At 38.0% G+C, this 15,570-nt stretch overlaps 1 protein-coding gene across 5 annotated transcripts in view; it reads right to left on the reverse strand.

Moving 5' to 3' along the window:
- The window catches only part of UEVLD (UEV and lactate/malate dehyrogenase domains), a 55,899-nt gene that overhangs the window by 32,010 nt on the left and 8,319 nt on the right, over positions 1-15,570 (reverse strand). For 4 of the 5 annotated variants that reach the window (XM_072619651.1, XM_072619652.1, XM_072619653.1 and 1 more), the window contains exons 4-7: positions 8,993-9,156; positions 7,254-7,389; positions 6,110-6,219; positions 4,318-4,420 (exon numbers count right to left, since the gene is read on the reverse strand). In XM_072619651.1, coding sequence (XP_072475752.1) covers positions 4,318-4,420; positions 6,110-6,219; positions 7,254-7,389; positions 8,993-9,156 — 513 coding nt within the window. Of the gene's footprint in view, positions 1-1,182; positions 1,342-4,317; positions 4,421-6,109; positions 6,220-7,253; positions 7,390-8,992; positions 9,157-15,570 lie in introns of those variants that run through there. The other variant, XM_072619656.1, reaches the window with a different exon arrangement.

The raw sequence follows: 15,570 nt of genomic DNA on the forward strand, positions 1-15,570 counted from the left end.
ACGGTAACAAATTATGAAACATCAGTGTCCGAGAAAAGAGACTTAGGAAAACACAATAATTACTTCAAATCCTGAGACAACACATCCACTAGGGTGCGTCCATTAAATGGTTCACTAGGGATTTGAAACTGTTTTAACTTTAACTCAGGATATAACCTTAGGCCTCTTGGGAAAAATCTGGCTCCCCATGGCACTCCCAAAGGAGAATCCATATAAGGCCTGCCAAAAGATCACTAAGGCCGCTCTTCTCTCCGGAGACTTTCAAATGTCAGAAATAAAAATAAGCCATATGCCATAACGCATTTTTACAAAGCATATAACACCAAACTAAACCTACTCTAGGTGAAATAAAAGGTAAGACACACATGGTGATTCTTCACCTGAGGCATGACTTCTTTTTAGTAATGTCTATAATATAGTTGTACCATTTCTGGATTCAGTCACAGTTCCCATTAAGCACTGTGCATGACCCTCTCCTCCTACAAATGGTAATTTCCAAATTTTAATTCAATTCAATATATACGTTAAGCAACAATTATGTAAAAGACATGTTTACTTCACACAGATAATCTTGGACCTCGGGTTTCTCAGAGGTTTCTCCAAAAAGCCAGTTTGGGGCAGCTGATTTGACCCTGACTCCTCACTTCCTCTGAAATCACCACTTAGGTTGGAGAAGTCAGCCAGTCAGCCAACAAATATTTATGAAATATATAACTAACAAAGTAAAAGACAAATCCTTTATCCCTTGAGAGAAAAGAAAAAAAGGGTAAGCCAGAAAAATCTATTCCCATTTCCCTTTCTAGGGATTCCCTTTCTAGGATTCTAGCATCCTCTCATTACCCTGTCCAAATCTGTCTCCCAAGTGCCCCATGCTCAAAAATTATTTCTTACTCTCATTCTCCTAAGCCCATCAAAATTTCTACTCTATTCCCGGTGGATGTGAAGCTGATGTTAAATCCATTCAGTAACCTGCCCACTTCCTACCTTTCAGGTTGTCCTACACCTTACTTCCTCTCCACATACTCCTAAGTTCCAGTGACAGTGACTTGCTCCATCTCCCAGTGCTGGGCATCTTCACTGGATATCCCTTATGCCTGGAATTCTCTCCCTCCTCATTTCAACCTAGCTTCTCTGGTTTACTTCAAGTGTCAACTAAAATACCACTTTCTACAAGAAGCCTTTCCAGACCCTAGTGCCTCCCCTCTGAGGTTACCTCCAGTTTATCTTGTCTACATGTCATTTGTACATAGTTGTCTGAATGTTGCTTACCCCATTAGATTGCGAACTCCTTGAGAGCACAGTCTGTCTTTGCCTTTATATCCCCAAAGCTCAGCACAGTGCCTAGCACAACAATGAATATACACTTGTTGATTTGATTTGAATAATCCACAAGGTTATGAATCACTGATTTCTAACCCTTAAACACAGAGGAAAGAACGTTTTCTCAGGACAAGTAGGGATATGTGAATACCTAGCCCTTTGTAGGTGACCAACCTAGTAAAAACTAGGTCAGTATCTCCTACTGTGGCTATGGAAAGATGGGTATTTTAATGCACCACTGGTAGAGACATTAAATGGTTCATTCTCAAAACCAGTAGAGAATATCTAAGATATTTACACCATTTGATTCATACATTCCACCGATAAAATATATCCCAAGGAAGTCAATAACAAAAGTCATTATATATACTAAAATATTTATAGCAGCATTTTTTGTAGTAGCAAAAACCTGAAACAAAATGGAAGCCCATCAATTAAGGAATGGCTAAACAAATTGTGGAATATGTGTATAGGACCAACCAGATTGAATGTTGTAAAATTATAATGACCAACTCTGACTCAAAAGAAGAGATATGAGAAGATATCTTTGCCATTCAACCAAACTATTCATCGGTCACTGATGCTCAAAACCTCAGAAATGACTTTTCCTGTTCCCTCTCCTCACATTCAACTGAATCCTTAACCACTATAACAGATCTTTATAGTCTCTGCCTAATCTATCCTTTACACAGCTATCAAAATAATCTTCTCCACATATCTGTCTCTGGACTTCTCAGAACCTTTCTAGTTTGATAGGATCTGCTAGAGCTTGGCTATCCCTGCCATAGCATAGCATAGCAGAGCCTCCACATGGTAAGCGATGGAAATAGGACTTTAAGAGAAGGGGAAAAACTAGAGCTAAGTATAATTCAACAGAACAAGGATCCATTACTTCATTTTTGATGGCTCTTTTCATCACTGCAGATTAAAACCCTTTGATGCCTAAGTATATAGACTTATACCTACTAGGCAATTTTCATGAATTGCTGTAGTCAAAAAAAAAAATCATCACATGGTGACCAATTATACTGAAGACACTCTCAGAAGTGAGCCAATGCTTAGTCCACAGGTCAGTTCTGATGTTAAACATGACATATGGTTGAAGAGCTTTTCTGACTAGGGAAGGGCTACCAGGGTTTGCATAGTCTTCAAGAATTCAAGCTCCCCACTATAGGGAGGTCCTAAAATCAAAATTTATATAGCTTTATAATATATAATGTCATAAAAATTGTGTGGATCTCATTCAAACTAGAGCCAGAGATTTCCAGCTCAGAAACAAACTCCATCAATGGGAGTAGTTAAGAGATATAGGGAAATTGAATTACAAAACAATGTTTTTAAAGGCAAAATATTAAAGCTAAATTAACAAAATGAAAAAGTAGAGATTAACATGGGTTTTGCTGGGAGATTAAAAACAAGAGTGTCCTCAAGAAAAAGCCAGAATAGTAACTATCTACAAACTAGATTCAAAGTTTTTTGAGGTATTAACTCCAATAACACCTAGCCCAATGCACCTGACACATGTATGCTAAATAAATATTTTTCAAATGAATATTGAAGGAATGGATAAAAATTCCTTCAGAAAAAACATATAAGAAAGTAGACAGGTACAAAGCTAAAGTTTAACTATGACATCATAATTCCTTGTCATGAATGAGTCTTCCAATTCTACCATTACAAGGTCAGAAATAAGGATTGGGGCCACTTCTTACATTTAATTTCTGACATGAAACAAACAACAACCTAAAAAAAAAAATCACCTTCTCCCAACACCTACCATACTTGTGTTTTATTTCATCCATTAGCTTGGAATTGGGCTAAAAAAGTACTCAAGTTAAATAGACCATTCATTAAAGTATTTACTAAGAGCTTACTATGTGCAAAGGATTGGGCTATGTGATGGGGGATAGGATCTGAACCTCTAAAAGGAAAAGATCATGTCTTTGGGATCTGGACCCCATAAAGGAAAACCCCCTGGACTTTTACCGGGGGCCCAGCGTTCGCCTGGGGCACCTGGCCCTTCCCAATTAATAATCCTTTCACTGTCTATACCTGGCTCCAGGCTAGACTACCACTCCTAGATTCCATCTGGACTCCTTCCCTGCAGTGCAGGTCCCTGGGGCATCTGGCCCTTCCAAGTCCTCCTCTGTTACCTTCCAGTTACCTCAGACTACCTGGCTACTCCTAGATCCTTCTCGTAGTCTTTCTGTGTAAGAGGTCCATCTTGCCCTTCATTAAGTTGCTCAGATTCCTTAAGAATCTGGCCCACTTGGATTAGGCGATACAAATGCTCAGATTCTTTAAGAGTCTGGGTTAAAATCTCGCCCACCCCAACCGGGGTTTGCTGACAGAAGGCTTGGGTAGAATTTGAGGCAGGGCCTGCATTGCTTGCCCTCGAATTTTGGAGTCCCAGCACCCCTAAACATCAGCATATGGAGGGGACTACATTTTAGGGGACAAAGTTTTTTTAAATTGACCTTTAAAAACATTTTACTTTTCTTTTTAAATAAAATCTACACTAGCTAATCCATAAACAGTTTCTTTGGTTTCTGGAAAACTCTGGCAGTGTTTCTACATAACTTATTTCCATCCTCCTATAAACACAACATTGCTGTAAGCAGCATCAAAGTGTGGCTTGAACATGAATATCTCAGCAGCTGCTGTAGCCTGACTGAGTCCTCCTGACTGAGCTATATCTGAATCAGAGATAAATGCTGTCAGTTAGGCAGTATAAAACCCAAGAAGAATCATTCAGAGCGACAAAGTCACTTGCCAAGAGGCAGGACTGGGTAGGAAAACTATCAATACCCTAAGAATGAAACCTGGTTCCAGTTCTGTCATTAACTGGCTATGAGACCTGGAGCAAGTCACTTAACCTTGCCCAGTCTATTTCCTCTGTACTACATAATGTCTAAAATGTTCCCTTTCTCCCTGAAAATTCTTCAAATGAAGATGAAAGGACATACAGCAAGCTTATCTTAAACATAATAGTCATACCTTTGCTGATTTCCACATTTTGCAGCTCAAAAATATCCATGTCCATTGTTCCTCCTTTTGTTCCTTCTGAAAAGTCTATAAGGACGACCTTGTCTGCTATACCCTGTGTAAAAGTATTGTAAGAAAACAATGGCATTCGCTTCAGAAACGATCAGGTCAAGATTCAACACATTTTAGAACATGCTAAACAATGAACAGTAACACCTATAACTCAATGCAGACAGATCCCATGTGATATCTGAAGATGAAAAAGATTTCATTTCTGTAAAATAACAAAAATGTCAAAAGACTACCAACGGAACAACTGATGAATACAAAAATTAAGGAATGGGATCTATTTGGTCTGGTTGCGAAAAAGCAAGATTCTGGGAAGGTTTGAATCAGAGCCCCAAAATCGAGTCCATCTGTTGATAGAACAGGCTGGTCTTCAAAAATGCATTTAAAAATCACATGGAGAATGACATGGGAAAATGATAGGGTACAAGTAGAGTTATTACATTTTTGCTGCTCATCTTAGGATTATATATTCCTTTTGAAATCAAAATTTCCATTTTGAAAAACTATTTGTTGTCTACAGCTCTGAATAAGTAGTTGCCTCAACCCTGTTACCTGACTTAAATCAAAAGGACTTTTCTTTAACAAATGTAAAAATGTAGTATCTTCTTTTGGCCCTAGCACAGGGAATGAATGCTTTCTTTTTCAGATAACAGACCCTCCCAGTGGCCAGATGATTACTCCCACAGAGTCATCTCCTTCTTCCCTAGGCAGATTTCCCCCTTTCTCTACTCTACTCCTGATACTGAGGTCAGATGCTTTACTTAGGAATCCTAACTTGCCCTAGGATGCTGCTTTTTGGCTGTGTATTCTAAGAAAACCTGGAGAGGCGAACAAACCAAATCTGTATCAGAAGGAAGGTGAAGCTATTATCAACTAATAAATCTGTTTCCTTTCATTTTAGCTACTTGGGTTAGTTGACCACCAGTCAGTGGATCTAGTTAGTGGATGAGATTCTCCCTGAAATCTCCACAAACTCAGGCCGAGAAACTTCCTAATGGAACCTTTATTTTAACATTGGACAAATCGCTTAGCACACTTTCTAAGCTGTTCTAGAAGATGAATTTAACCCATCTGGACATACCTTGCAAAATGAAGAAACAGTGAAAGAGATATGTATGAACTCTATGAAAAATACAACTTATATGCACGCCATATATCATTTACAAAATACAACTAAATAAATCATAAGCTATCAAGTCAGGGTTAACAGTGTCAAAGAATATTAATTAAGGAAACAGCTGAGACACTCCACAAAGGCTGGACTATGTTTAACCAGAAAGAAAGAACTACATCCAAAAACAAAGTCACCATTTTCTAAAATGCTAATTTCAAAAAGAGCTAAAAAAAATGAAAACTAAAGGAGAAGGACGATATTAGATTGGCAAGCTCAATGAAGGCCGAATGATTCACAAAAGACACAAAGAATCTATGTGACTAAATCAGATATTCAGTTGCCGTGTTTCTTTTGATTATAAGGAAGACATTGTTCAAATGACTGTTTCACAGCACATTTCATGACTAAGTGCTAACTGTGCGACATCAGTGATGAAAGCTTCCAGCTGGTTTTTATCAACTTACTGAGTATATTTTAAGGGAAAAAGAGCTAATAAATTTCTAAGACAAATAGAAACAATTTTTTTACATATCAAATATCTGACTCAAAATAAAAGTATACCCGAAACTGTTAATATGTTCAACAATGGCATTAGTAACCATCATGGTAAAATTCTTGTACCTTTGCTAAAATTGCTAACACACAAGCTATTCCCAACTCTCCACCTCCAACCACAGTAACTTTGTTGACCCTTTGGTTTTCTTGATGTTTTGAGTTCATATCCGAGATACCTAAAAAAAGAAATAAATTTGCCAGCAAAATTCTCAAATGATACAGAAAATCTTCAACATTTCTTAATTTCCTTTTTCATTATGAACTAACAAACATTAAATAAAATGTGAATTTCCAGATACACAGAAGAAAAGAAAATGAGTATTACTGTACATGAAACTACAAATTTCTATTATGTACAACTTGCTTTTCTTTTTAAATACAAAAGACACTGAACATGTAACTTTCAAAGCTGTCCCCCTTATCTGTGATTCTTTCTGGTCTTCCTTCTGTGGACTTCTGTATATCAAAAAAAATTCTTACTGATGTTTTTTCTTTCTTTTCTCTCTTTTTTTGGATACTCTATCCCGAAAGCCCTTCTTCCTATTATCCGGGCCCTAAATTGAACAATAACAACAAAAAATAAAACAAAGCCCAAATAGTAGAAAATATGAGAGTCAAACAAAACGAATTCTCATTTTGGCTATGTCTAAAACATATCTGATTCTGAAGCTTGTGCCCTGTTATGTTTTTCAAAGTGTATCAGATCTCAGAAAGTGAGACAAAACTGATCAAATCAAGATTTTTGAGTTTCACAAAACATTAGTCCTAAGAATTAATACCCGTACATGTTTACCTAGCACCTTAACTTATACAAAGTGCTTTTGTTACAATAAATTTTGTCAGTTTGTTTAGTAATATCTGTAATGCAATGCAGATGTGTTCATTTCATCATCTTACCAAATTTTCAGAGAGAGACAAAATCTGACAGCATGGTTTTCAATAGGTACTCCATTCACACAGGAGAAAAAAACTGCAATTTGTCAGCTCCTCAGAAGGGAAAGTGCCAGAACACCAATGCTGAAGATGGCTTATATAACCTTAAATGCTTCCAAGTACAAAGGACCACTCTTCCAACAACTATTACAAGCAATATGCTACTTCTACAGACATGACACACAGTGATTTTCAATTATAAACAGGAAGGGAAGAAAGAGAATGACAGTAAGGGTTTTAAAGTTCCAACATTCTGATCTCTTACAAGAATACAAACCTTGGGTGATCTTTGAAATATAAGCTAGCAATTCTCCCTGCTGAGCCTCATCAGAAGATGATAAGGAGAAGAGAGGAAGCTCTTCCTGAAACTTGATAATCATTTCTCTGATTAATCCAGTGATGACTGATTTAGGCTAGGGAACAAACATAATGAGAAGAGTGAGCATTTCTAGGACCTCAGCGAGTTCCTTATCACAGGGAAGCACAGAACAGAAATATAAAATCACCATGAATTTATATTCAAATGAGTAAGAGCCTCAACCGACTTAGAGAATCATGTCAAAGCAAGAAATACTATGTTAACAATTATGCCAGGGACTGTAAGAAAAAACAAAACAGAAAGGCTCCGATTAGTCATCAACCGGACATATCACAGAAAGCAAGTCAAATTAGAGCCACATGCTTGAAAAAAAAAAGGACGGTGAAGAATAACAACAAAAATATTATTCTATTTCTAAGAGGACATGACATAACAAATATCAGTTTGGGGGAATCAACGTTTTCCTTCTCCTACCATTAAAAAAATGATTTGATAAATATAATAGCCAAATACAAAGGTTTAGCTTTTAATCCAGATGAAATTGACTGTGGAAAATTCTTTATTGTATCAGCTGGAAAACTTATTATTTTACTGTTTAAACTTAATTTTATGTGACTACATCCTGGTTGAACCTAAAACATCACCCTGACCTCAGTAACTCTCCAGGAATGCCAAAAAGAGCTTACAAGGAATTTTGGGTTCCTACACGTTCTGGATCCACCCCAAACACCCAAATCTTGTTTTAAGTCTTTCCAAGCTTGTGTTTTAGTTTCAACCAAATCTTATTGAATGTTTATATTTACTGATATCCATATCAATCTACCTTGCTTTAAAGATGTCCTCTCAGCAAAACTGCTTAATGCTGTACTGTGTGGTATGAGTGCCCTGGTCTAAATCTTTATAATGTAAACTTTCTAGAGCCTGGAAGGGAGGGAGTAACACCTTCTTTCCAGCTCACTCTTTCTACCAAGTGACCTAATAAAATTCTGTCCAAAACTATTTCAGATTTTGGGATTTGTTCTTTTGAACAACAACAATATAACCTGAGGTCTATGGCATACTAGAATCATTCTGCATAAAAATTCAAACTTTTAAATTCTACTCCCCTTCCTAACTAGTGAACTCATAGAAGTTCAGAAATTTAAAGTCAGGATGGGAAGTAACTCATGAAACTGTTCTGTAATTCAATGCCAATGTTTTTTTTAACTTTAAAATGTCAATTTATATATGCCAACTATGAGGATCCTTCCTACCTAAAACTAGTATATTACTACAAAAATTCTGAAACTTTGCCCAAATATTTACTCACACACTTTGGTTAGCTGAAGAACAATATATTAAGAATAAATCATGAAAAAAACTTCCATCTTGCAAATTCACATCACAAAAATGTAACCCAGTTATCTTAATTAATCCTAATTATTTGATTTTTTTTGTCAGCAGAATCTGTATCAAGTTTAATATTACTTATCCTTCTTTCTATAAAATAACAGCATATTTATATCTATATATCTATAAAATGACAGTCATAACAGCACCTCCTCATTCATTCTCTCTTAGTTGCAGGGCATTCTTTTAAAAGAAGGTGAGCTATTTGAGTGGGAGAAAAATGTAGCACTTTCATTATCTGTACTATCAGTATGGAAGAGAGATACTTGGAAAAACAATTTTAAAAACAAAAACTAAATGGATCTTACATGACTCCAGTTTTGTAGATAGGGCAGATATATTCTGCCCTGAGCATCCACATGTTTTCCTACAGAGATTTCCATGTTCGGAGTTGGCTTCAAGAAGCAAATGGGAGGGGCAAAAGGGTGAGAATCCAAAATCCACAAACGTATTGGTATATTATATGTATTACCTATTTAAGACAAAACAAAATCTGTGGTAAATTCATCTTTCAAAGATAACAAAATACAAACTGTGTCTAGGGAGGCCTAGCTTTGTAGAACAAATTCATTCCTGTCAAGTAAGCCACAGAGTGGATTTCTACTCATTCAAACAGAGGGTATGAGATCTGAACTAAGGGTTACTGGGTAGTTTTAAGAAAAGGGCTGGTGAAGGTCTAAAGGCACCTGAGCTGCATCCTGAAGTAAGGGATTTCAAAAGGCAGAGATGTGAGAGAGGTTATTCCACATGCGAAGTGGAATTTATAACTTAGGAGAGGTTCTATTAGATGGAGAAAATGAAATTTATAATTTACTTTCATTATAAAATTGTAGATAAATTTCCGTAATGAAAATATCCCCCAAAGGACTAAAAGTAAACACTTCTAAAAAGAAATGGGATGGAGCCTTACGGCATTTGAGCATACCAGCTGAGTTAGACTTGAGAGAATTTTAGAGTTAGCCCTTAATGTTCATTGAGGTCCATTTAAATTCCACATTTTAAATGAGTGCAGTGAGACCTGGTAAAACTAAGTAACTCATCCAAGGTCATAGTAAGTCAGTAACCACAGCACTAGAATTAGATTACAAATCTAGGACTCTTCCTACTCCTTCCACTTAGTTATACTAGTTATGTTCTCATCTGCAGTTCATTTTCCTTTGCAAGACTTATGACTGAACAAAACTCTATCCCTCTATCGTTTTACCCTTCCTCATTCTTACATAAAGAATATAAAAATGTATCCAATACAAGGGAATCCCTTAATTCAGCTCCTAAGATCTTAGAACTTTTCCCTTTCACTTAGGTATTTATAAAATATACATACATATGTTTATATATGATAAGAGCACTGAGCCTGAAATCAGGAAGAATTTAGTTCAAATCTGGCCTCAGACACTTACTGGCTGTGTGACTCTAGGTAAGTCACTTCACTTCTGTTTGCTTCAGTTTCCTCATCTGCAAAAAAGGGACAATAACAGTACCTACCATGAAGGGTTGTTGTACGAATCAAATGAGATAATATTTGTAAGATGCTTAGAACGGTGTCTGGCACGTAGTGGGTGACATATAAATGTGCACCATTGTTACTATATGTAAATGTATATATCTGGTTGTTGTCCTTCATGCTTAATGAGGACCAAAATGACATCACTATCTTGGGGTTAAGGTACAGCGTGTCCAACTGTAACTGATCAGACCAATATGGCCTTGGAAGGTGTACTGATAATCCATTTTTTGTTTTAGTGTAATCAAGTGCCTCTGACTGAATAATGTGATAAAAGAAGATCTTCCATACCTATTAATGGGCCTGGGAAGACTTGTAGGAAGGCCTACTTTTGTTAATGAGGCACTAGTTTCTCAAGGGTTGTGATGCCCTCTGGCTCTAAAAAGCGTATAAAGACTCTGAGGTAAGGTTTTACTCTGGGGCTTACTGACTGGAATTGTTTTACGGCCAGAAGAGACTCTGGGCAGTTGCTAAGGAGCCCCCCGGCTTTGAAAACCTAGATGTTGGTGCTTCTGTTTCTGGTAACTATGCATATATGTAATGGTCAGACAGCTGGATCTGTCTGCTGATCTATGATGTATGCATTGCTTATGTCAGACAATTGGAAGCACTGTCTGTTAATCATTATTTCTTTGTATTTTCTCTGAAGTTCAGGGTGCTCACTTTTTTCCCCTGAACTAAGTGAATGATACATGCACTTGATTAAAGTGATTGTTGACCCCTCAAAAGTTGCCTTTCCTTTTAGAAAAGCAGATATAAGAACCTGTGATAGCAGGCCCTCCTCACTTGCTTTTACAGAAGGTCTACCAGAGATCAGGCACAAATAGTCCATATGAACATTTGGAGGGAAATGTCTCTAAATTTGTGCATCTCATGGTTCTTTTGAGCTACTGCAATTCTTCTTTCCTCACAGAGCATGGAGCATGGTGCCCTCTTTGATGTGGGCGTGCCATGCTGGGAGGTTGACTCCAAAGTCTTCATAGAGACCTTGAGAGCATCATTGTACTGCTTCTGACCTTCAAGTGAGCGTTTGCCTCGTGTGAGTTCATAAAAAGTTCTCTACTTAAATATACTTTTGGCATTTGAACAACATGGCCAGTCTATTGGAGTTGCATGTACTCTCCCTAGTAAGAGCTTGAATGCTTAGCAGTTTAGCTTGAGAAAGGACCTCAGTGTCTGGTACCCTATCTAGCCAGGTGATCTCCAGAATCTTCCTAGGACAATTCAAATGTAACTGGTTCATTTTCCTGGCATGATGCCAGCATACTGTCCAGGTTTCAGAGGCATACAATGAGGTCAGCACAACAGCTCTGTACATCTTCAGTTTGGTAGGCAGTTCAATACCTCTTCTCTCCCACACTTTCCTTTGGAGCCTCCCAGATATTGAGCTAGTTCTGGCAATGTGTGCCTCAACCTCATCATGTATGTGTACATCCCTGAAAAGTATACTGCCAAGGTAAGAGAACTTATCCACAACATTCAACACTTCTCCACTTGCTGTAAACTATCTGTTGCACATAAGGATGGTGTGGTGCTGGTGGGGGAAGAGCCTCTGTTTTCTTGGTGTTAACCGTCAGGTCAAAATTAGCAAAAGCAGTAGAGAACTGATCCATATTCTGTTGAATCTCAGTCTCAGAGGCTGCACAATCATCTGTGAACAAAAAGTCATGCACCAAACTCTCCCTCTACTTTAATCTTGGCTTGTGGCATTTTCAACTTAAATAATTTATCATCAGCGTGGTAGCTGACTTTGTTTTGGGCCTTGTTGAAGGTATCCGACATCACTGAAAACATCGTACTAAAAAGCATGAGAGCAAGCACACTGCCCTGCTTCACTCTGCTGGTGATTGAGAAAGCACAAGAGCATTGTCCATTATCCAGAACTTGTACAAGTATGTCATCATGGAACTGGCATACAATATGATGGATTTCTCCTAGAAAACAATTTCATGATCTTCCAAAAGTTCTCATGACTGACAGTATCAAAAGTCTTGGTGAGATCTATGAATGTTGTGTACAGACCTCTGTTCTGCTCCTGGCATTTCTCCTGGGGTTGTTGGGTAGCAAACACTGTACCAACCATTCCTTGGCATGTTTTGAAGCCATTGGCTTTCAGGTAGATGATCATCTTCCAGGTGAAGTATCAGGCAATTTAGGAGAAATGTTCCTCTACTCAAACAAGTCTGTTCACTGTCTATAATTTTATAAATAGTCTTAAGAGAGTTGTCTAGACTACTACTGAGAGGGCTGACTTGCCCAGGATCACATAGCCAGTATATGTCAGAGACTGGACTTAAACCCTGGTCTTCCTAGACAGTTCTCTGTCCTTAGAATTTTATAATCTATCAGGGAAATGAGCTACATACCCAAATACATAAAAGTCAAGTCACAGGAAATATCCACTGACTTGAGAGAGTATTGACTACCTTCGTTCTCCTTCTGGATACCATCTCCTTTCTAGGTTCTTTTCCTGACTGCCCTCTCCTGGCTGTCCTCCTTTGTGTATGACCACTCCTTCTCAGTACCTTTTGATAGAACTTTATCCAGATCATACTCACTAGCTACATATAGAAAGATTCAGCAGCAACAGGTTGGTCACTAGGTAAGAATGAACATTTATTAGTATAGGGACTCCCTCTACCAATATAGATAAAACATCTATTCTGAAACTTGTCTGAAAGGATCACACAGGCAGAATATGGCAGAGGCAGGAACTGAACCTATGCCTTCCTGATGCCAACCCTGGCTCTACACACTCTATCACATGATCTCTGATGGGCCATTACCAGATCTAAAGCTATGATCCTGTCACTTGGGGGTGATGGGCTTACAGAGAGGACAAAATGGCAATCATGTGTCCCTTCTCCCTCCATGTCAGCACCCTGGGACAAAGCTCTTCTCTTAAGGTGTTAGATCCAGTTCTAGACACAACAAACTGGATTTGGTAATTTCTTCAAATTTTCAATAGATCCAAGATCTCATTCATATATGTATGCCCACCCAAGTGACAATTACAACTAATTTAGGCAGTCTCATTCCCTGGTATTTTTGTTTAAGTCTTTACACTGATCCTGCAAAGAGTGCCAAGCCTTCAGTGAAGATGTTCCCTCTAGGTCTTTTCCTGACCACTATTGTAATATTTGGGCTTGCACAATATCTCCTTCCTACAAAACCAAGTCCTCTCCAATCACATATGTCCTTGATGATGTCTTTTAGGGCTAAGATTGTGTCATTAAGGTTAAAGTGGTCTTTGACTTCATATGTAGGGTATAAAGTAAGGGAAGTACAGAGAGTGGGAGGCTGGTCACTAGGTTAGAAATGAACATTTATATAGTCTGAAAAGAAATTTCTCGATCTTCTACCAACTTTTCCCTCACCATTCCACTGCCATCACAACAGAGGTAAGTAGAGGCTACACAAGATTGAGGGTGATTTTGGACCTTATATTTTTCATCAGTTTCCACAGCTAAAGAACTCCTACCCTAATGGCTAATCACCCAGTCAAAAGTCTGACTGCCATTAGCTACGAGAGTAGTTGGAAAGAATACTGCTGTTGGTCTGAAATGCATCAGCTGAGTTTGCTTCTGGGTTTCCCTGCCTTGGGGAGGGTGCTCCTAGCAGACAGTGGCAGCAATGGGTTTACGTAATACCCAAGAACCTTACTTTCTGATGGCATCATACCACTTGCAAGAGGAAAATATTTTTTTCAAGATTCATCAAGTCCTAGTATATAAATCACTGCCAACTCTGACCACTTATAAGGCCAATCTTGACTGAAATGAGGAGCAAATGGCTTTCCATTTCCCTACCCTATTCAGCAACTCCCATTCTCTACTGGTTTCCCAAAATGCTTTACTAAGATCTGTCCTCCTTTCTCCCTAACTGCATAAAATCTCTTATTCCTTCAATGCTATTGATCTTAGCTGGGTGTTAGGAAAGTAAGCTAATTAAATTAATCCACATCAAAGAGACGATTTTTTAGGCCAAGGGCAGCTATAGAATTTAAATCCAGCTTCCAACAGTTACTAGTTGTGTGACCCTGGGCAAGTCACTTAACCCTCAAGTCACTTAACCCTATTTGCCTCAGTTCCTCATCTATAAAATGAGCTCGAGAAGGAAATGGCAAACCACTCCAATATCTTTGCCAAGAAAACTCCAAACAGGGTCCCGAAGAGTCAGACATGACTGAAATGACTGAACAACAACACTCAGGCAAAGGGTATTAAACTTTTTTGTGTGACAGACCTTTTAGAAGTCTAGTGAGGCCTATGGACCCCTTCTCAGTATAGTGGTTTTAGACGCATAATATAAAGTAGGACCACAAATGAAATCAATCACACTGAAACATGTGATAAAAACATTTTTTTAAAACACAGCTTCACATTAATACATGGTTGGTGGAACTGTGAACTAATCCAACTATTTTGGAGACCAACCCAGAATTATAAAACTCTGTATGCTCCTTGCCTGGCAATACTACTATTAAGTCTGTTTCCCAAGGTAATCACAGAAAAAGGAAAACAACTTATATGTTCTAAAATATTTAAAGCAGCTTTCTTTGTGGTGGCAAAGAACTAGAAATTGAGAGGATGACCATCAACTGAGAAATGGCTAAATAGGCTGTGATATATGATTGAGATGAAATACCACAGTGCTGTAAGAAATGATGAGCAGCCTGATTTTAGAAAAACACAGAAAGGTTTGCATGAAATAATGAGAGAGAAATGAGCAGAGAATGTTGTATAGACTAACAGCAATATTGTTCGAAGAGTAACAGTTACTTGTGAATGACTAAGCTATTCTAAGTAATATGAACATTCAAATCAACTATCTACCTCCAGAGAAAGAACTGATAGACGGAAGTATGTATTGTATGGTTCCACATATATATCTATGTGTCAAATATTGGACTTCTTTAATGCATGGTTGGGAAGGAAGGAGGAAGAAAACTCAGAATTCAAAAAAACAAATCAAACCCCAAAATAAAAAACCAACTTCACAGACTCCATAGAAGTTAAGAGCCCCTGACCTTGACACTATACAACACTATGAAATCACTATAGTCGCTAATAACGTTAAGCCCTTGCTGGCCATCTTTCACTCATACCTTCCATTCTATTCACAACCACAGAGAAGCAGAGGGAAGGGAAAGTGTCTCTTATATGTTCAGGGAAATGAGAAGTGGAAGATCTGCTGAGGCAAGAGTAGAGAAAATGAGCCTGTCCTCCTAAGTGGGTGAAGTCCAGGTTTGTACACAAAGGAGAAAAGAAGAACTCACTCAAAATCTTTTGGGCTTCTCTGAGGCCTTAGGCACATTCTAATTTCTATGGCTTCAATAGCACCTTGAAAATGTATGTCATTTAATATTAGCACCAGGGCAAG

The sequence above is a fragment of the Notamacropus eugenii genome, chromosome 6 (genome assembly GCF_028372415.1).
Source record: "Notamacropus eugenii isolate mMacEug1 chromosome 6, mMacEug1.pri_v2, whole genome shotgun sequence".
Classification (NCBI taxonomy): domain Eukaryota; kingdom Metazoa; phylum Chordata; class Mammalia; order Diprotodontia; family Macropodidae; genus Notamacropus; species Notamacropus eugenii.